This window comes from Urocitellus parryii, chromosome 7 (assembly GCF_045843805.1).
Source record: "Urocitellus parryii isolate mUroPar1 chromosome 7, mUroPar1.hap1, whole genome shotgun sequence".
NCBI lineage: Eukaryota > Metazoa > Chordata > Mammalia > Rodentia > Sciuridae > Urocitellus > Urocitellus parryii.
Genome location: NC_135537.1, coordinates 65,505,976 through 65,527,947, shown reverse-complemented (window position 1 = coordinate 65,527,947; position 21,972 = coordinate 65,505,976). Strand labels below are relative to the sequence as shown.

At 35.6% G+C, this 21,972-nt stretch overlaps 1 protein-coding gene and 1 pseudogene across 1 annotated transcript in view; both read right to left on the bottom strand.

Moving 5' to 3' along the window:
- Positions 1 to 14,915, bottom strand: part of Ythdf3 (YTH N6-methyladenosine RNA binding protein F3) — a 65,447-nt gene extending 50,532 nt beyond the window's left edge. The window contains exons 1-3 of the mRNA XM_077801185.1: positions 13,460 to 14,915; positions 12,948 to 12,972; positions 7,190 to 7,275 (exon numbers count right to left, since the gene is read on the bottom strand). Coding sequence (XP_077657311.1) covers positions 7,190 to 7,275; positions 12,948 to 12,972; positions 13,460 to 13,483 — 135 coding nt within the window. The 5' untranslated portion in view covers positions 13,484 to 14,915. The remainder of the gene's footprint in view (positions 1 to 7,189; positions 7,276 to 12,947; positions 12,973 to 13,459) is intronic.
- A 4,545-nt stretch (positions 14,916 to 19,460) lies between these two features.
- Positions 19,461 to 19,790, bottom strand: LOC113184180 (small integral membrane protein 12-like; annotated as a pseudogene).
- Between the last annotated feature and the right edge of the window lie 2,182 nt (positions 19,791 to 21,972).

Below are 21,972 nucleotides of genomic sequence, written 5' to 3'. Positions count from 1 at the left end.
ATAAGGACTGGGGATGTAGCTCAGTGGTAGAGCACTTGTCTAGAAAGTGCAAGTTCCCGAGTTCCATCCCCAGCACCAAAAAAGGGAAAAAGAAAAGTACAATTCTGAAAGATTTACTGGGTATTGCCAGTAAAACTTGGACCTAAACCCAAATGTGTCCCTTATTACTATTTAAAGAAAAACAAAAATTACAATGCAATTTTCCAAATATACCACATATTAAATATATTTTACCGTATTCAAAACTGTAATAACTCATGTTACAATTTACTAATCTAGTTGAATAATTTTTAGCTTTACTGAGTGGGCAATTATTACCTATATCTGAAAATATACTCAAAGAACACGAAAAATATTAGTATGAGATAGATTAAGAGCATTTTTGGAACCACCACCACATAATTACACAAATTCTAAAGCTCTGTCCATATCAGTGAAGAAATCCTAACTGCCACATTTAACACACCTACAAAGTGAAGCCTGAGGGAAGCTCTAATACACCAACAATGGTTTTTAAAGAATAAAATATTGAAGAATTTAAAGAGTAAGATTCAGAAACCATAACAACAATACACACACACTTACAGACACACAGATGTATTTGTAATCTGATTACTAAAATGTCTGCTAAAAATAATGGTACTAATACTGATAGGGAAATCATTGTGATTAAAAAAAAAAACAAAAAGTTTAACCAAGGGTTCCAAGTGTTGCACTACACCTAGAGTCCTCAAATGTACTGCATAAATGGTCACTTTTCTCCTGTTAATCCATTTGTTCTTCAATTCTTTCAAGAGTTTTTGCTGAATGAGATTTTTTTTTTCTCTAGATCTATGACAGTAATTCAAGCAATCTCAAGGCTCTGGTTTTGGTTCTAAGAACAACTAAGACAGTCACAGTGGCTGGGGATGTAGCTCAGTAGTAACAGCACTTGCAGGCATAAGACCCAGAGTTCAATCCCAGCACCCCAAAATTTTAAAAAAGAGAACAAAGATTTCAGTAGAGCTTCAATCATAACTTATTATAAATTAATGTTTTGATAAATTTAAGGCACATTTTAAATTGCCAGCTAAGTGGAATTTTGGGTTAATTTCAATTATCTCAGTAGTAAAGAGGAACAAAATCTGTACTCCCTGATGATGTAAAACAATTCATAACTTAGTTCCATTTTTTTATCTCAAAGTTAATTGTAATGATATATGTAATCAATTTAGGGATTTATATGCAGTCTGCTTAAACTAGTCTATTCATGATACAGAAATTTTTCAGTAATAGCAAAATCTTATTTTTTTCTTCTTTAAAGAAATACTACCTTTAAACATAGTGATGTGAAATGCTTTGTATGACCCCTATATGCAAAGAACTAATTAGAAGGGGAAAACAGTAATATGTTAATATGAAAATGATAATAATAAGCAGGAGATGTTCGTACATGCTTATATTCTTAGCACTGAGGAGGCTGAGGAGGCTAAGGAAGTAATCTCCCTTGAGTCTAAAAGTTAGAAGCCAGCCTTGGCAACAGAATAAGACTCCTATATCAAAATTTAAAAAATAAAATAAAAATAAAAAGGCACAATAATCACTGGGTATGAATAAACATACTATGAGAACAGATCCATAAACTCCTCTATCTAAAAACTCCTCTACCTATAAAAATGAAGTACAATATAGAAAAGCTATCTGATTAGCAGGTTCAAGAGAGGCCTGTGAAGTATCTAGGTTTTATTCCCAGTCCAGATACTTAGCACCTATATGAAAGGAGCCAAGTTACTTAGGCTCTGAACTGTTTTCTCATCTCATTAAAGAAAATACAGAGATTCTGCAATCTGATTTTAAATCAATATGCTTAAGAAATGTCTGCACTCCCATGTTTACTGCAATACTACTCATAAAGCCAAGACAGACAATCAATGTAAGTGTTCATCAATGGTTGAATGGATAAAGAAAATGTGGTATATACACACAATACTCAGAATTTTTTAAAAAACAAATTTGCAAAAATACAAATGGATTTTGAGAACCTTAAGAGCTAAATGAAATAATTCAGGCATAGGAAAACAAATATCACATATTCTTACTTATATGTACAATTTAAAACAACTAAATTATAGAAGCAGAGAGTAGAATGGTAGAGACGAGGACAGTGGGGGAGATGGTATCAAAGGTTATAAAACTCAGGAAAAATATATTGGTTTTTTAAAGTTCTATTATGCAGTGTGGTAAATGTAACTAATATACTATGGTACATTTCAACTCAATTTTATCTTAATTAAAAATGAGTCTTTCAATTATAACTTAATATCCTTTTTTACTTCATGATTATCCAAACATCCTAGAAACATTGTGTATCTTAAAAGTTCAATAAAAATGGTTAAGGTACTATTAACCAGAAATAGCTCCTAAGCACAGAGAAAACTGAAAAATATCTGGCATTTAAAAACTAAGCAGAGCTGGGTAATCCAGATACTAGGGAAGCTGAGAAGAGAGGAACAGAAATCTGTGACCTCCCTAACACACACACATTGTTTCAAAAAAAAAAAAAAAAACCCAACTCCTGACTTCTAAAGTAACAATAAAAAGTTAAGTAACATTCAGCATATTTTTAATGCTTGTATGCATTTTCTTCTGCTACTGCACTTTTCATTTCAAAAGTGTAATTAATGCATATCTAATCATAAGGATGTCATAAGAAAAAAATGTGTTATATAATAAAATCTGAATATTTCATCAGCCATAATTCTTCTTTCTCTATTAGATAACCTAATCTATTCCTTCATTTAATAAATATTTAATGAATACCTACTTTGTGCCAGATATCATGCCCATCACTGGGAATAAAAACATGAAGAATACAGTCTCCAACCCAGAGCACTTCAGAGGTATAGTGGGGAAGACATTTACCTTACAATGTGATAGGACTATAACTGAAGCATAAAGATAGCAAAAGAAACTACTATAATACAAATAGGAGAAAGCAAGAAACTGGAAAATCAGAAAAAATTACACGAAGGAAATTTTATACAAAAATTAAGATGATAAAAGAAATATTCAGAAAATATTTATATATTTCAGAAATAATGATAAGAACTATTTCCTCAAGTTAAGACAGAGAAAGTTGACAAAGGCTGTACAGGATTAAAAAAAAAAAAAAAACCTGGAGTCATTTTAAAGGCACTTATATAACAGATGCACCCACTGTTGTAAAAGGTGTAAAAATTTTGATTTTTATTGCAGTATTGGAGTGGAATTCAGGACACATGATAAGCAAGCACTCTACCAAATTTGCTACATCCCTAACCATTTTTTCATTTTAAGACAGGGTCTCACTAAATTGCAATGACTAGTCTCCAACTTCTGATATTCCTGCTTCAGCCTCTTCTGAATGTGATTACAGACATTTTGTGGTAATTTCTTATTGACAGTATACCACAATCAGACTTGGATTTTAACCCAGTAAGTCCCTCATTTTCAATTCTGCAAATATTTCAATAAAATGTAAACCAGTGCATTAAGAGAGGTTGGAAAGCAATCTAGAGCTAATCATATAATTAACCTTCACTGTTAATACTAACTATATCACTAATAATATTATCACTAATCCTTCATCTATTGCCTTTCTCAAAAGAGTATAACTCTAAAAACATTAATATTTATTTCAAAATTACCCATGGCATACTTTTTGCCAAATTCAAGCTTTTATAGATATCCCCCATGTGGACATATGGATTAAGAAAAACTACCAATAAAGAAATCATTCTGCAATGCAGATAAGAAAAATCTTAACAAAGATTAGTAATGGCAAAACAGAAAATAAAATTCAAATACTATATTTTAAAAATTCTTGACACTTCTCTGATAAACACAGTTTGAATTATTTCCCCAAACTTCAGTCTTCTAATTTATTTGACAAGTTTGTATGCACAAATTATATGGTATCTTTAACAATGAGCACTGAAATATAAATTTTCAAATCAATTTAATCATCATTTTTTCTAAAGAACTGTAGAGAATTAATTTTAAGATCTGAAAGATATTTACTTTTTAATTTATAAAATAATCAAATATTCCCTAAGAAATTAAATACAACTAAACACTATGGTGGCTGGAGGTATAGCTGGATACTGGGCTTGCCTAGCATGCTTGAGGCCCTAAGTTCAACCTTCAGCACAACAAAAAACCAAAGAACAATAAGACTATAAAATAGAAATACACTGCCACAGGAATACAAAGGCCAACAACTTATTCTAACCCATCCCTAGGTTTGATATGAATTAGATCTAAATATAAACAACTTAAACCATGAGCCCCAAATCTTAAACACCTTTCCACCAAGATTAATTTCATCATTTATAATTTTAAAATTAGATGAAGGGAATTTAATCTTAATAGTACAATGTGGATATGCTAAATTTTTTTCAAACAATTATTTCAGTTAGGTTGGTAAATAAGAATCTTATTAAATACTTTTTAACTTTAAAGTACACCAATAATTACTTCAGATATTTTATAAGTAAATCCAGTTTTCAGTATTCTCTGAAAATATTCTTTAAAAGTTGCATTTCTTAATTTATACATTTTAGCTATGTAACAATAAGTTCTTGTGTAACTTACCTTTAATATTTCTGATAATTTTCAATTTTTCTCTTAAGAAATCAGTTTCCAACATTCTATAGTTAGCAATCTTTAAAATGTAAATATGTGCCTTATTAGAAATAATTATTTATAGTACCATGGAAAGACAACTGCTGAAAATCTGTTCAGTACTACCAAGGAGAGGCAACACACAGCCTCAGTGGAATCAAACTTTAAAATTTCCCTTCAAATAGGACATAAACATGTTGATTCCAGTATTGTAAGTTGAAATAATAAACATAAAAATTTAATCTTTCCATTTATATATTGCATTAAAATAAATATTTTATAAATATTTTTGACCCAACATGAGAAGCAAAAATGCAGATGAAGAATTCATTAACTTTACTAACACAAATGTCTTTAAAAAAAAATAAAAAATAATGAGTTTCTGTGGGAAGAATCATTATAGCTCAGTGGTAGGGCTTCTGCTTGGCATGTACAAGGCCCTAGTTTCAATCCCCAGCACAAATTTTTTAAAATAATGACTTTCTAAAACTTTTTTCCAAACATCTTTTACAAATTTTGTAAAATAGATAAAGTGCCCCAAAGTAAAGATCTGGTTGCCAGGCAGGTAAGATGCAGGAAACCTCGCCTGGCATCCCTTAGGCACCCTGAAGTGCCTCTGCAAAACACCAAAACACCCTGTGACAAAAACTTCCTGCAACAAAAGCTGTTCTAAGTCATTGTGACAAATAATGAATAATTTTAAAGTACATAATCAATTAAAATAATATGATTTTTTTCAGGTAATAATTCCCAAACTTATACAGTTCACTAAATTTCCTTAAAAACAAAATTTGAGCCAGGCAAAGTAGTGCATACCTATAATTCCTGCTACTCAAAAAGCTGAGAAAGAAGCATTGCAAATTTGAAGCCAGCCTTGGCAAATTTAGCAACACCTGTCTCAAAGTAAAATTTCTAAAAAAGGACTGAGAATGTAGCTCAGTGGTAGACCACTTGCCTATCATATGAGAGGCCTTGAGCTCAATACCCAGCACCAAAAAAGGGGGGGGGGGCGGCGAGGGGAAAAAAAGTATGAACAAGGAAAAGGAGTTTCATATTATATCCTCATCTTATACTTTATAACTATGAAATCAAATAGCAAAAAAAAAAAGTTGAATTGTTTAGCCCAATAAATTTCCTAAGTTTATCTGATGATAGACATCTTTTTAGAACATGTACTTATACCTTGTGTAACATTAGAATTCCTCAAAAAGGTTGGAAACAGTGCCATGATGGATGTTAACTGAGAGTAATATATGAGTCAAACTACAACAAAAATGTATTTAAAACTTATAATACATCTCACAACCATGATCTTCTCCAACTTTGCAGCGATACGTTCCTTCATAATCCCTTAGGTAGAAAAGTTGGTATTGAGATCATAGTTAGATCACATAAATCTGAAATCAATTTTTTTACTCCCAGTTTTTATTCTTTCGCCTTTACTGATTCGCTCCAAGCAGAAATGATCAAGAGGTAAATCAGGTTGAACAAGCCACATCCTTCCCAGTTCTAAAAGTAATTCTACATTCTACAAATGTAGAATTTGTTTTCAAATTTTCTCTACAACTTTATTGTTAAATTCCACAATAATATCTGGTTCTTAATTCTTTCACAGTTTTAAAACTCTAGGTTAACAATTTTGGAGTATATTTTCCATGTATCTTTTTTAAGGAAAATAAAAGTAGATTTACTGTGGAGACCTGATGAAATTGATACAGAAAATTTATTTTTAAAATTTGTTTCTAGCAGTGACACACTTTTAATAATAGAAATGGTTTAAAGAAATAGTACAAAGATATTAAATGCCTTTATTTTGTTGTTTTTCAATGTTTAAGTTATTCCTATGTACAAACCCATGCGAATCAGTGGTGGGCACATGCGTACCATGTGCAAAGCTCTGGGTTCAATCCCCAGCGCGCACGCACACACAAACACACACAAAAAAAACTACACACACACACACACACACAAAAAAAAAAAACCCTACCAGTTACTAATGATCTAATAATCTGAATGAATTTTCATATCCACAATATAGAAGTGTTTACAAAGTCTTCAATCTTATCCCTTAATGTTACCAGGTAATATTATAACTTGCAGTGATTATCAATGAAATTCAAATTGGAATGCATTATAAAAAAAATCCTACATTTAGTCAAAAATATCACATACAACTAAGACTCCCTCCACATAAAAATTTCTAGCAACTAGGTCTTCTTATTTGCTTTAATTACATAGATATGGCAGTGATATTAGAAATTAAAATCATTTCCACACTCAAAAAACCCTGACTTTAATATGTAAAAAGAAAGGTTCAACTTTAAATATTTATTTTATATGTATTCCATTACCTACTTTCAGCTACCTATAATCTCTAAAGGAAAACTCTCCTGTGCAAAAACCTGCAACTGTTATTAATTTCATGCAGGCACCCCAGATGAATTCATTCATGCTACAGTTAGTCTTTTTCAGTTAAAATATCTAGTTAAAAATTCAGTTAATACTAAAAATGTTTAACTTCCTAAACTACTTCTGTCAAAAGACTTACCTGATTTGTCTGGCTACTTAAGTATGGCTCAAAATCATCATCATTTACAGCATCTTTTTGATGAATCGAACCGTTTTGTACTGAAACTAAAAAACATACTTGTATTAGAAGTGTTGCAATTATCTTTATGAAACTCACAGCACACCTAAAATTTTAGATATTTTTCAAACCAACTCAGAAGAAGTAATCTTGAGTTCTTTGTTCTTTTCATTTAAGAACCCTCTTAAGGATAAGCTTTATTTTAGACACAAATATCTATGTGCCACAAAAATCTTAGAAACCTTGTGATAAATAAGCCCAAGATTATTATGAATACAAACCATACATATTTTTAACACACACACACACACACACACTTCCCCTTACCAAATCTTCGTCAATTCTGTGGTGTGGTGTTATACAAAAATATTGGAAAGGGTTCTCAAATACTATTCTTGAATCTAAAGTAACTATTTCAAGCAGTATTGTAGACAACAGAGATTTCTGAATGTTCCCTTTATTAAAAATCTATTAGTTCAATAAAGGTAAAAAAAGAACAATACAACCTTTTTTTAATGTTCCAGAAAATGACTTAAATATCTTTATTTAAGTGGCTAAAGTTTACTTGAAACAATATCACAATGAATAAACATAATTGAAAACCTAAATAAAAAGAGCCTTCATTCTAAACCAGAAAAATATGAAGACTGACTGGAGGTATATAGCTTAGTGGCAGAACATGTGCTAAGCATGCAGTTATGTCCTGGGTTTAATCCCCAGAACCAAAAATAAATAAAAAAAATATGAAAACTTTCACATGGAAGTAGAAATACAACTGAGAAACCAAAGATAACCATGATAAATCTTCAAACACTTAAGAAAACAAGTCAGAGAATAACAGATTATTTCTTCAGAAGTCATTTCCATAAGACTCAAGTTATTCTCTGGATGCTGTGTCAGACTGTGTTTGAGCACAGAATGTAAAAGAAAGTCCTAGATTTGAATTCCAAGTCCTCCACTCAGGAGACAAAAGATCTCCAGTAGTAACTTATCCAGTAGTAACTTATCCTCTATAAGTAATTGATGACTACCCTGTTCCAGGAGGTTATTCCTAGTCCCTACACCTCATCTCACTTCAGTGTTAAATGACAGTGTTCAATAATCTTAGATATTATTACATTAAATATTACAAGATCCCAAAAGGACTAGACTTTAGAACCATGAAAACAGAAGTGTTAGTAGGCGAAAACTTGGTGTCATAACAATGTGTAAATATACTACTGAAACATGAAAAAAGTTGAAAGTTTGAGAGCTATCAATTAATTTCTTATAAGGGAAAAAAACACAAAACAAAACAAAAAACTCTTATCTGAAGATGTCACAAAGCATTACAAATGAATATGGGGGTGTTGGGATTACAATGTGTGTTCCTTTATAATATCATTAACATTTTCATTATTTCTAATTTTGCCATGAGTTCACATCACCTAAGATATTATGAGTTAAGAGTGGCTTGAGAAGCACTGACCACTCAGAGAAAATCCTACTCTGTAAAGCCTTCTAAGAAGAACTCTTATGATGTTATTACTCCTCAGAAGCCAAAAGAAAAACCTGTAGGTCAACTTAATTCTAACTCCACTGAGGTTGTGTAACTATTTGATAAGGACTACATCTGAACTAGCTAAGGTTAAGCTAAATATGCCCCACAAAATTAAATATATAATAGTCACTAATAACAAAAATAAAGAGGAGGAGCTTTAGGCTTTATCTAGTGCCATTTTAAGGGCAGGCTAATCATTTTAGTCCAAAAGATTCTGACATACCTATTCTTTACCACTGGCTTTACTATACATGTTCTTTTACTTCTTGAAAATAAAAAATCCTCACTACTGGAGTATTACATTTGTACATAGTAGCAAATATTTAAAACAGCTAATCATTTTGAAATTACACCTACCTCTGTACCAATTAGATTCTCAGATATCTAGTTCATACTGCTAGCAAAGTAAAAAAAGTACATAAAATTTATCTGAATATTATACTGTTTTTCTTCATTTCTTCTGTTCTAATTCTTCTAATTCTGAGAACAGATTTCACATACACAAAGTAAATACAATCTTAGTTATTTTTAAATCATTTGAACATGTATACAATGTTCTTAAAAATTATACAAAATGTAAGTCAAGCTAAAGGAAAGATATTTAACTCGGAGTATTTACATAAAGTGATAAGCAATTTGCTTTAGACTACAAATAGGAAACTGACCCTTGAAAGTAAGCATATCTTTCTTTCAAAACTTCAACTGTCTATTATAAAGACTATAGTATTTGTACATTACTTAATGACACTCTAATGTCTTGGAGACTGAAAGCCATTAAATAGTAATGAAATCCAAACCACTTCCATAGTCTGTAAAAGTTCTTCAGGGGAAAAAAGAACAGATGACTTACATGATTCTTCGCCTGTTTCCTCTGCTCTATGAAGCAGAGTCAAATCAAGATAGAACATGGGCCTTAGAAGCCAGGTGATTCTTTGCTCTGGTCCTGACTACATCAAGTTAGGAAAGTCAACAGATGTGTGCATCATGTTTTCCCACCTACAAAAACAGCGACAATACCATATACCCTCTATCTCCTTATAGGAATGTTGTGAGGATTAATGATAAAATGAAGCCTAAAATGATTTTAAAATGCTCTGAAATCATTTCTGGGGAAAACGGGGAGGGGATACAACACCATATTGCCAAAATATAAGGCGTTTTCCACTACTTTTCTAAAACATTAAGACTTAGCCAAATTCAACCTATTCTTTTACATTGAAGTTGTATGAAATGATGTACATGTCTCTCCTTTGGAAGGGGAGGAAGAAAATAAGTTATTTTCCATATACTTGCTTATTTATATATTAAAGGAACAGGAGAAAAGAAACAGCAAGGCCTAAGATGGCATCTGACACTTCCATCCATAGTGCTCCCAAGTAAAGGCAGAGCACATCTTTATTCTAGCAAGCAAAAAATCTACTTAGTAAAATAAAGTCAGTATTAAATTATGGACCAACAGGCAAGTAATTATCCTTAAATTTCAACTATCCTTTGGTATTTCTTTGGCCAAGCATAATAAAGAGATTTGACATTTCACACAGGGACAATCTGTTAATTAACAAAGAATTCAGAACTTATAAACAAATTTAGAATTATTAAATATACTTCAAAAGCATTATTGCCTTAACAAAGGGACTAATAATAGAACTGCATTTTATCCTTTAGTACATTAAGTCATTAAGAACATACAGGAAAACACTTAGCAGAAAATCAAAACACTAAAGCCGGTTATTAGGCTAAAAAATATCAACTGTAAATAAATCAGAAAAGAAATACAGCATCTCTGAAATTATATTAAGTCAATTAAAAAGGATTATGCTTTCAAACTTTAACTGACACCAACTTCTCAGGAGCATATAATTTTCATAAGTATGGAATTCAAGATTACTACCCAGATTCTTAGAATATTAATGATATAGTTCAGAGAAAATAGCTATACTTTCAGCTTAACAATAGTAAACAGAATTATTATAAAGTAATTTCAGCAGTTTGAAAATCAAGTCAACTAAAGCAGAAGAGTCTCAAGTACACACAGCTACTCTTATCAGTTCAATTGGTGGTGCTGACTTGGTTTTCTAAGAAAAGGCAAAAAAAAAAAAAAAAAGTATATATGTTTTACTTGTGCACTTGTAACATCTACCATTTTAAAGCAATTTAAATGATTACCAGTACTTTTAGGCCAGTAGCTTTTTTACCCTTCCTGTCAAGACTCCAGAATAGAGTCTTCTTTAGGAGGTAAAAAGAAATCCAGCAAATGCAATAGCTACTAAAAGCAATAAACTATTGTAATTATAACAATCCTCATAACAATAGAATTTATGGTTACAGCTATTATTTTTATTTTATAGAGGAAAACGGTGACAAGAAGGTGTAATATATTCAAGCTCACTTGGCAAGTCAACAACTACAAATCAGAACTCAGGACTTCAAGAAATACCAGTCCATCACCCTACTCTTTGGTGAAATTTATGAACTGATCAAAAAGATGAAAAGAAAATCTTCTGGAATAAGAAACTACCCAAATAAACAGTCTGTATGTGAGTCTAATTACACAATTATAAGTAATACTGATGGATTAAGTTTTTTAAACATCCAAAAAATATTTATCCAGTATACAAAGTAGTTTATAGATCATTTTTATCAAGATGTCACCAGGCGATGCCTATGTAAAATAATCTTGTCATAAATAATCGTACAGAAACATAGTACTATCTTACAATGCTCTAAGATCTATTTTGTTTTAGCAAACAAGTGAAGTACTTCATAGAACTTGTGTACTTACCTTAAAGCAGGTAACACAAAACACTTAGCATTTCAAATAGCCTTGCAAAGTGCCACCTCCCCACAGATCTAGGATAAAATAATTTACTCTAGGCAATAATGACCACAGATTTCACATCTCCAAGTCTATATACCTCCTAATGGGCAGACTAGCAAAGAAAAGAAATTAATGGATCATTCCTTTTAAAATTTTTACATATTTGTAAAAAAATCATTTAAAATGAACACTACCTAAATCTGAGGTTTATTCTTATAACACTGAAAATAATTCTAAAAAATTTCAAAAATTAAAATTTCTAAATATTAAAAAAAAATCTTTAATTAAAATAAAGTAATAAATTTGTTACCTAAAAGTGCCATACAACTAGTATGGAAAAATTCTTACATAAACTACAACATAAGGGAAATTAACTAATTTGCGTATACAGAACTCATTCCTTTTTAAATTAATCAGAGTTACCATAGCAAATAAAAACCCCAAGAATTGAAAGAGCAACAATAAAAACATTGAACTTACATCTAAAAAGGCTATTATAGATCTTGTTTCCTAAGTAATACTTTGTTACTAAAATAAAAAAAAAACAGGAAGTATAATTCTATTTAGTGTAATTTTAAGTCCTGTTACAAAATGTTATAAATATATAATCCACTGTAATGTTATTTAATTGGCACTATACCAAGAAAGCTGTTATTGTTCTATACTTACTAAAGTCACATGATTAATGTCATAATGTTTCAGTCAGCTGACTACATTGTTCCATATTAATACAAAATAAACTTACTTTACTTTCAATGGTACTATTAACTAAAGAGTAAATCTCATAATCCTAGCAGAAACCTCACAAATTATTTCCTTCTCAGTCCTTTATAAAATAAGATTGAATCACACCTTGCAATCCCAACTATACAGCAAGATTACATGCCTGTTAAGTTATGAGTTCTCTCCGGTTGTTGTCTCATTGCAATTGACTTCAAACAGAATCAGAGTGATTAACAGTACGATTTTCATTAATGTGATATAGAATACTATGTGAATTGCACATTTAACATAATCCAGATTTACCAAACAAAATGTCCACTCTGAAAATATACTTAACTTTATGCATGGGTGGAATTTTTGTACCAAAAGTTACATTAACACAAATAAAGTGCGTAACTAAAGAAATACCAGTACGTTCAAAATAATACCTGCTTTAACTGAAATACAACTAAGAAAGCTGTTTCTTGTAGTATTCTGGTTTCTGCAAAAGTGGCTGCAAAGAACTACCAAAGTTTGGGATGCCTTAGTTGTGATGAATGCTTCTCTAATCCTATACTGAAAACAAAAACAACCCCCTGCACAGTTTAAAAGTAACATCAAGATAGCATTAATGAGAAAAAAAAAATATCCAAACTCACCTTTATTGCCTTGCCCTTTAGGTCTCTGTGTAACAAGATGAAAGGTGTGGTAAAGAGAAGAAAAAGGAAGAAAGAAAAGTGTGTTAATCAAAAACATTATCAAAGATAAGTTATTTTAAACATGCCGCGTAGGAGCAAACCCACCATATCCTCCATAGCCACCAATTTCCCAACCACCCCCAGCCTTAAACCTCCCACCCGCCACACGGAATCCGTCTCCCAGAGCTCGCCTCTCTCAGCCCCACGTCTGCCGCCCTCGGGTTGCATCCTCAGGCCCCCGCGAGCGGTCCTCCCCCACCTCCCGAGGCAGCGCGCCCGCCCGCCCGCCCGTCCGCCCGGGCCGCAGGCTCCGGGGCCAGGTCGCACGCCCCGGCCTGAGAGGCAGGACCGCAGCAACTTGCGCCCCGGGCACCGTTATGGGGCCAGCGGCGACGGGGAGGAGCCGGGGCCCCACGCGAGGGTGGAGCTCTGGGGCTCAGGCCTTCGCCGAGGCTGGGGCCTCTGCTCCTCACCTGATCCACGCTAGTGGCTGACATTCTTCACCGCAACCCGAGAGGAGCCGCCGCTGCCGCTGCCGCTGCCGCCGCCGCCGCCGCCGCCGCCTGGGCCTCTCCCAGTGCACTCACAGCAGTTAGTTGTCGCCCTCGGCGAATGATTGTTTCAGCCGCCGCAGCTGCAGCCGCTCACTGAGAAACCACGAAGAGGGCCTCGCGCTCGGCAGTCAGCGGAAGGGGCCCGTCTTTTACGCTTGCACGCTCCTCTTCCCCTCTCGCTCTCCGCTTCTCGGGTCCACAATGGCGGACAGACTCCCTAGTCTCACTTCCGCTCCGAGCCTCCCTGACCTTCCGCTCTCCACTCTGACGTCCGCGCTCACCTCGCTCTTCCTCCCCCACCCTCCCGCTACGGACCTTGGCTCCGCCTCCGCATCGCCACGTCACTGGAGCCGGGACCCGCGGGCTGGTGGCTGACGCATGCGCTTCGGAGGGCGCGCCAGAGTGGCCCTATTGCGAACCTGCCAGGGTTGGGCTGGTGGCTTCCTTTCTCTGAGGCTGCAGAGGGAGGGTGGCCAGAGCCAGATCCCATCTCACTCTGAGCAGGAAGAAGGCTGGCGTCGGATGCCTCCGCTGGAGGGGAAAGTGGAGCCCGGCCCAAGACGCGGGGACTGGTGGCGCCCAGCTTCGGTGGCCGGGTCTTGATGGAGCTCCGGAGGCCCTTCTACGCCGCGTGGGCGACTGGGTGACTCAGCCGCCCTCGCGACGGAATTGCTGGGCTGTCCCCACAAGTCAGCACGTGCAGCGAAAGTGACTGGGTGAGGGATCCGCAAATAACAGAAGGGACCTGCGGAGTTCTCCATCTCCAAACCCCTGGAACATCATAGGAATAACCTAGTGCAACAGTAATCTCCCCTACCCGAGCTAAGTTTCCAATCGAAATTGGTAAAGTTACTTTTTTACACGTTGGCAAAACCAAAGAAAGCCCATTTGCAACATTTTGACAATTTTATTGGAATATCTTTGCAATAAAAACAAAGGTCCCTAGCCTTATTAGCGTGGAGTGGACTCCATGTAAGGAAGTACGTTATAAATAGCCAAATCCTTTGTATTCTTCAAAGTCATTCAATTTAAGTGCTAATTTTTAAAAGTATAAAATTGCTGAATCTAAGAATTAATCTTGTGGTTTACTGTGAACGCTATTTTAGAAGCACTGAATAACAGAACTGAAATTTGAGAGGTCGGTTTTCCTCACTCATTTAGAAGCATATGTTAAGGACTGGTCTGCCTGCTGCGCTTGCTCCTCCACAGGTCCTATGCCACAGGTTCTATGTTGAGCATCCTTGATTTCCCAAGACTCACCTCACCCTCTGTTGAATTCAGGACTCTTCAATTTATATTCCACTCACATAGAAACCTTTTTAGTTTTAAAGAATTTGCTGATATGTACTCTGAGGGGGGGAGTTAAAAAGTAATAAACAAGACACATGAAAATTTGCAGGCTCTGATTCTTAATTTTCATAGAAGCATGTCTTTGGAATCCAATTGGAGTTTAAATTCTGCCTGGCAAAATTAGTTTATAATCTTGGGAAAATCACTAAACTTAAACTTTAGCTTCCTCGTGAATGAAATATATGTACAATTCCTAGCACAAAGTAAACCTACAAATTATGGCTATGAACAGCTAGTTCCTGCTTCCTTGCTAAGTGATTCCCAGAATGATAGTAATAGCTTACATTTATTGAATGTTCATTATTAAGTCAGGCAGTATAATAATCATTTAAGTCCTCACAGCTGCTTGTGTGTTAATTGGTATTATAAAAACTGTCACACAATGAGGTTAAGAAATAAAGAAATAAATCCCCCCAAAACCACAGCTACTTAGTCATTGTGAGAGCCATGATTTGAACAGTAAATTGAGCTCCAGAAATTGTATCTAGCTACTGTATAATACTGCCTAATTATATAATGTTCTAATGAGCTTCTGTTCTCTTTCACTACTGCCCCTCAACAAACTCTTTCCTTGGGACCTTTCTTCCAAACAATGAGTTTTGAACTTGCTGAACAGAGTGCTAATCTAAAATATAAATCTGTTTAACTTAATACTCAAACCCAGGGGCCTACTGCATGTTAGGCAATCCTCCTATGACAGCAATTTTCCCAGCCTCCTAACTTTTCAAAGTACAAAATTCCTAGATAGAAACTAACTAAAGCCATGTCCCATGCCTCCAAGAGTCTGTAGAAGATGTTTTGAGAAATGCTGCTCTAAAATCTAGATTGTGGAAAAAAATGTGCTCTCCTACAGAGCCATAGCTATAGCAAACTTGTGGTCAATACAGCATAGTGTAAAGCTTGGGAAAAAAGAGGGAAGACTGGATTTAAGCCCCCCTTTGCCACTAAGTTTTGCTGCCCTTATCCAGTGACATCCCTTTCTGTACAACTATAACTTTTGGATGACTACTTTTGTCAGTTCAAATTGGGTTAAGCCTCAAGTGGCATCAAGTCCAAAATAACAGGAAATTAAGATAGAAGTGAAACAGTACACACCGGTAATCCTAGCAACTAGGGAGGCTGAGGCAGGAAGATCAGGAAGTTTGAGGCTAGCCTGCGCAATTTAACAAGACTTTGTCTTAAAAAGAAAAAAAAAAAAAAGGACTAAGGATATAGCTCAGTGGTAAAGTGTCCCTGGATTCAATCCCAGTGCCACAGAAAGAAAAATGAAAGTTTGTTTTTCTCACCCAAAAGCAGCTTGGAGGCTTTGAAATGCTTTTGAATGCAAGTACTAGGCTGCTATAGTGTCAGATATCTGGGTTGCTTCTTTTACCAAACCAAGCTGTTGCAATATGCCAATCACCAAAGCAAATTTTGCAAACAAAAAAGAATTGATTTAGAAGGCAGTAAAGTATGTGGAAATGGGAGAGCAAATCTCAAATCCACCTCCCTGAGAATAGGGTTTGGCAGCATTTATGTGATAAAGAAGCAGGGTTGTCTAAGACATAGGAAAAGGTGATTGGAGGTAAGGAAAAATGAAGTAATCTGTGGTTTGTGCATAATTGCTCAAACCTCATGGCTCTTTGTAGGAGGCAATATTACTTGCTTGGAGGGTGGCATTTGGCCCCCTGACATCACCCATCAGGTACTTGTGCAGGCCCAAGTGAAGGCTTGGTGAATTCAAATGCTTTGAGCTCCTTCCACATTCCTGAAAAACAATTTAGTTAACTGTTACTATCTGTATATAACTGCCTGGCTTGGTGGTACAGGTGTATAATCCCAGCAACTCAAGAGGTAGAAGGATTGTGAGTTCAAGACCAGCCTGAGCAATTTTAAAAGGTCCCTGTGTCAAAGAAAAAAAAAAAGTTATTTCCTCCATTTATAGCAAGGCTAATGAGAGTGTATTGCTAACTGTGACCTTTAAAATCGGGAAAAAAACAATTAAATCAAGTGAAGCTAGAGGGTTTATTCAGATTTTCCCTTGGTTTACTTCTAGCCTGTTATGCCATCCCGGTAACCATAATTCCATCAATGGTCCAAGTGGAAGCAGCTCCACTTAGAGCCATGTAACATTCCCATCAGCAGGAATCAAGGTAAAAAATAAAAAGAGCACACCTTTATTGTTTTCTTTTTAAAATTTTATTTATGTGTTTGTTTGTTTATTGTCATACTGAGGATTGAACCCTGGAACACTTTACCACTGGGCTATATCCCTGAGCCCTTTTTATTTTTATTTTGAGACAGGTTCTAAGTTGCTGAGGCTAGACTCAAACTTGCAATTCTTCTGCCTCAGCCTTCCAGGTAGCTGGGATTATAGGCATCTACCATAGTACCAGCAGCACATGTTTTTCTTTTAAGGACATTTTGTAGTTTTTGTATTTCTCACTTCTGCCTCCCTCTTACTACTAAAACATACTTTTCTGAAAACACTTACCTGTCAGAAAGCTGAAAAACATGTACTGAGCAACTGGGTACTCAGCCAAAAATCAAGTTTACCATTTACCTTAGTAAGAAGACAGGGAGAATAGATGTTGAAAGATAACTATTTATTACTGAACTATGTGCATAGTAATTTCCCAGATTCACTTTGTTACCTAACAGTGTTTAAAGTTTCCCTTATATGTTGTCAGTATTTAAGCCAAAATGTTTAAGGGTTTTTTTATTATCTTTAAATAACATAGTAAGTGAACCAAGAATTAAAAACTTAATTTGAGGATTGAATTTTCTTTTTTTCTTTTCTTTTCTTTTTTTTTTTTTTTTTTTTTTGGTACTGGGGATTGAACTCAGGGGCACTCGACCACTAAGCCATATTTCCAGCCCCAGCCCCTTTTTCGTATTTTATTTAGAGAGGGTTCTCACTGAGTTGCTTATTAGCATTTTGCTTTTGCTGAGACTGGCATTGAACTCAGGATCCTCCTGCCTCTTCCTCCCAAAATGCTGGGATTACAGGCGTGCATCACTGCGCCCACCAATTGAAGCATTTTCTAAAGGAGATATCCTCAAGTATTATATTATGCTTATAATAGTTGAGGAGGATATTGAGTAAAACCAAAACTAAAGAAAGAAACCTGTTTCGAAACAGGTTAGGATCTTTCTCATTCATTCTTATGTTTACTGCAGGGAATTTTACAATGAGGTGGAAAGTACAGCAGAAAACTTCCCATGACCTTAGGTTTACTTCAAGCAGTACTTCTCAAAAGTATTTCCCTGGAGCCAGTGACAGCTTCTGGTAAGAACTCATTACAAACGTAGATTATCAGGACCCAGGCCATATTTGCTGAATGTGAAACTCTATAGTTTTAAAACCAAAGGGCCTATTTTTAAAAAAAAAAATAATTTTTATTTTTAAGTGATTTTTAAATTTACAGAAGTGTTGTAAAAATAGTACAAGAGAGTTCCTGTATATCCTTCACTCAGCTTCCCCAAATGTTCACATCTTACACAATTTTGGTACATTTATCAAAGCAAGGAAATTGCCATTGGTACAATACTACTAACCGCAGACTATTTGGATTTCCATAGTTTTTCCACTAACGTTCTTTTTCTGTTCCAGAATACCAATGTTACATTTCAGCACCATGTCTTTTCTCTTCCAATTTATGACAGTCTCTTGGTCTTTCCTTCTCTTTCATGATTTTCAGTAAAAATTATAGGAGGTCATTGTTTTGGACCGAGCTGCCGCACATAGACTAAAATAAAAATGGAGTCACTCATGCTTAAGTTCCACATCACCAAGCTGAAACTAAACTGTTTATCTGAACTTCCCAGAAATCAGGATTAGAGATGACAGCCAAATTTTCCAGACAGTATAATTTCAATTGGCATGAAAATAAAGTTTTCTCTGCTTTCATCCTTACGGAGAAAAAGTCATCTGCAGTGACCTGATGTTAACTAATGGGTTAATATTCTTTCTTCTTTTTTAATGGTTTTCAGGTGCTACTTTAACCAAGTTTTATACTAGAAGGTGGTGGTAGGGATGGGTGTAGAAGATAAGAATTATTTTCAAGGAAATCCACCAGGCACATACTCCTTCCTGCCCCAAAGTGAATGACCTAAGCTTCAAGAGCAGAAAACAAAATGCTTTCCTTCCCTGAAGAATCCCATTCCTGAGCTGCTAGGATAGGATATTTTTTGCTATGGGGGACAGGACGGGGCAAGGGGAAGGGGTGGTAGAGGGAGCCAGGTGAATTTTTAAATTCTTCCCACTGCAAACTATAACTACACATGTAGGAATCCCTCCTAAAAACAACACCCAAATCCCAGTCAATCCCACATGAGGACAAACTACCTTCCCAAGAAAAATAGCAGCTGATGTTCATGTCATAACGTTCCTCCTGGTAGTGAGCCTATAAGCCCCATGAGCTGGAGCATTATGACCCCATACAACCAACAGATGTGGGCTTTCTCTTCACTAGCTCTCAGCTGCTGCTGCTATCTGACTATGAAGAGGCATCCTGGGCATGCATGTGTTGAGTGTTAGAAAGGACAGAATGAGCAGCAGAGCAAATCCCATGTGGTTTGGAGATTGGGACTATATGATGGCAGTTTTAGTCAAGGCCCACGGTGGGACCATAGGGCCCTGTGTCCTCTTTTCTGGGCAGTTTCAGTTCAAGTCAGCTTTCGGGGCAAATTCCAGCTGGTCTTTAAGACTCACCACCTGGCTGTGTGCCTTGCCCCGCAGCTCTTCCAGCCTACAATCCTCCTGAGGCTCTGAGATGGGTTTGTCCACCTCTACAGCGGGGGATCTGTTCCTTGATTACTATTCCAGGTTGTAGGTGACAGCCTAGACACCAAAGGCCACAGGAAATGTGACATAAGGAGCATAGGTATGCATCATAATCCAAAGCAAGCCACAGGACATCTGCAAACACTTCTCAGTCTGGCCTTCTTATTCTTTGCCTGCTAGAGGGACTCCCAGCAGCCAGCAGAGCATAATGGCTTTTTTTTCTATTGTTCTGTTGCCTTTTACCCTCTTTACAAGGAAAGTAACTTTGTATCAAATCCCAAAGGGAGAAAGGGTTGAGAAATTAAAAAGATATAAGATTGGTCAAGAATTACTGAAGCTGGGTGATATGAGTAGAGACTGATTATATACTATTTTCTCTACTCATCCATTAGAATATTTTTAGAATAATTAGCTTAGAAAGATATAAAATTACAGGTTTTTTGTTTTTTTGTTTTTGTTGTTGTTGCTGTTTGTTTGGTTGGGTTTTTTGGTACTAGGGATTGAATTCAGAGGAGCTTTACCACTGGACAACATCCCCAGCCCTTTTTATTTTTTATTTTGAGACAGGGTCTTGTTAAATTGCTTAGGGCCTTGCTAAGTTGCTGAAGCTGGTGGTGATCTTCCTGCTGGCCTCCAGAGTAGCTAGGATTATAGATATGTGCCACTGCACCCAGGCTATAGTTGATTCTTGTCATTTGCAGCAGTTAGATTCTATAAAGTTACCTCAAATACTCAGCTATCACAGAATCATAGTTCCCAGGAGTAAATCAAGGCTATGTTCCTGCAAGCCTTTAGTCACAATAGTTTTATCAATGGATCAATTATGAAACCTTGTTTGATCAGTGTTTCTGTTTAAAGACACCTTATTTAGTATAAATTGGTGATTGATTAACACTGAACTTGAGAGTCACAGCACTATAACCCTTACCTGAACCAGACTTATGAAATAGATTTTATTTTCTTTTTTAAACTCATAACATTCTTTTGTACTAGTTATACTAGATTAAATACTAGGCTTGCAAGTCATCTTATTTTATTTATTTTTGCAGTGCTGGAGAAGAAACGGAGAACCTCTCACAGCTATACCTATTGCTCTACCACTGAGATACACACCCAGCCCTTGGGAACCATTTTAAACAATCAAATCACCAACAAAAACTGAAAATATATGAAAAATGGGCACTAAATAGGCCACAAAAAAGAAAACATGCTCATAGTGTAAGAGCTAAAACAAGAAGGTAGAGCTTTCCCTGATTAATATCAACTTGGAATGCGTTCCTCCTACTGAATTTGGGTATGTCTGTGACCATGAAAGTACTGAAGTGTTGATTTGGGAGTTGCAAATAAGTTTTAACTAATAAGCATATACACAAATATAGAATCAGCAAATGATGAGGGTTGGACTTAAATTGATAATCAGTGACTGATGCATTGTAAGTTATAACTAAGTGTTCTTTTTTGTTAGTGCAGACAATGATATTTATTATTTATTTATCTTAAATTTTGGTAGTACTTAACAAGGCCTCATGCATTCTAGGCAAATGATTTACTAGCCAGCACATCCTCAGCCCTTTTTTATTCCTTTTAATTTTGAGACAAGGTTTTGCTAAATTGCCCAGGCTGCCTTGAGTTTGCAATCCTCTTTCCTAAACCTCCTGAGTAGCTGGCCTGCACCAACAAGCCCAACTTGAATTATTTTACTTTTTCAGTACTGGGAATTAAACTCAGGGGCACTTTACCACTGAGCTACATCCTGACTTCTTTTTATTTTTTATTTTGAGACAGAATTTGCTAAAATGCTTAGGGCTTCACTGAGTTGCTGAGACTGGCTTTGAATGTGTGACCTCTTGCCTCATCCTCTGTAACTACTGAGATTACAGTTGTGCATCACTATACCCACTTTGAATTATTTTTAAATTTATTTTTTATTTTTTAATTGAAACATAGTAATTATACATATTTGTCGTGACATACGACTAAACTGGTCAGGGTCACTACAAGTGAATTTTGGGACTAAATAAAGACACAGACACAGAAAGTACTTTTTCTTTGGGTTCAGTGACTGCTTCTCAGCCACAGCTCTCACAAGGGAGGTAAGGCAGGCAAGGCAGGCAAGAAAGAGAAGGAGCAACTCTTGAACCAGAGTTTTATTGGGAAGAGCCATTTAAATGAGGCAAGGGGTCAGGTTTCAGGGGGTTGTGTCTAGCTTCAGGATGCCTTGCTGTCGGCAGATTGACTGACATCTTGGAAGGTCACACCCATCTCATGTGCTGTGTGATGATCAAAGGCAGAGCAAGCAAAAGGGACACATGTGTAC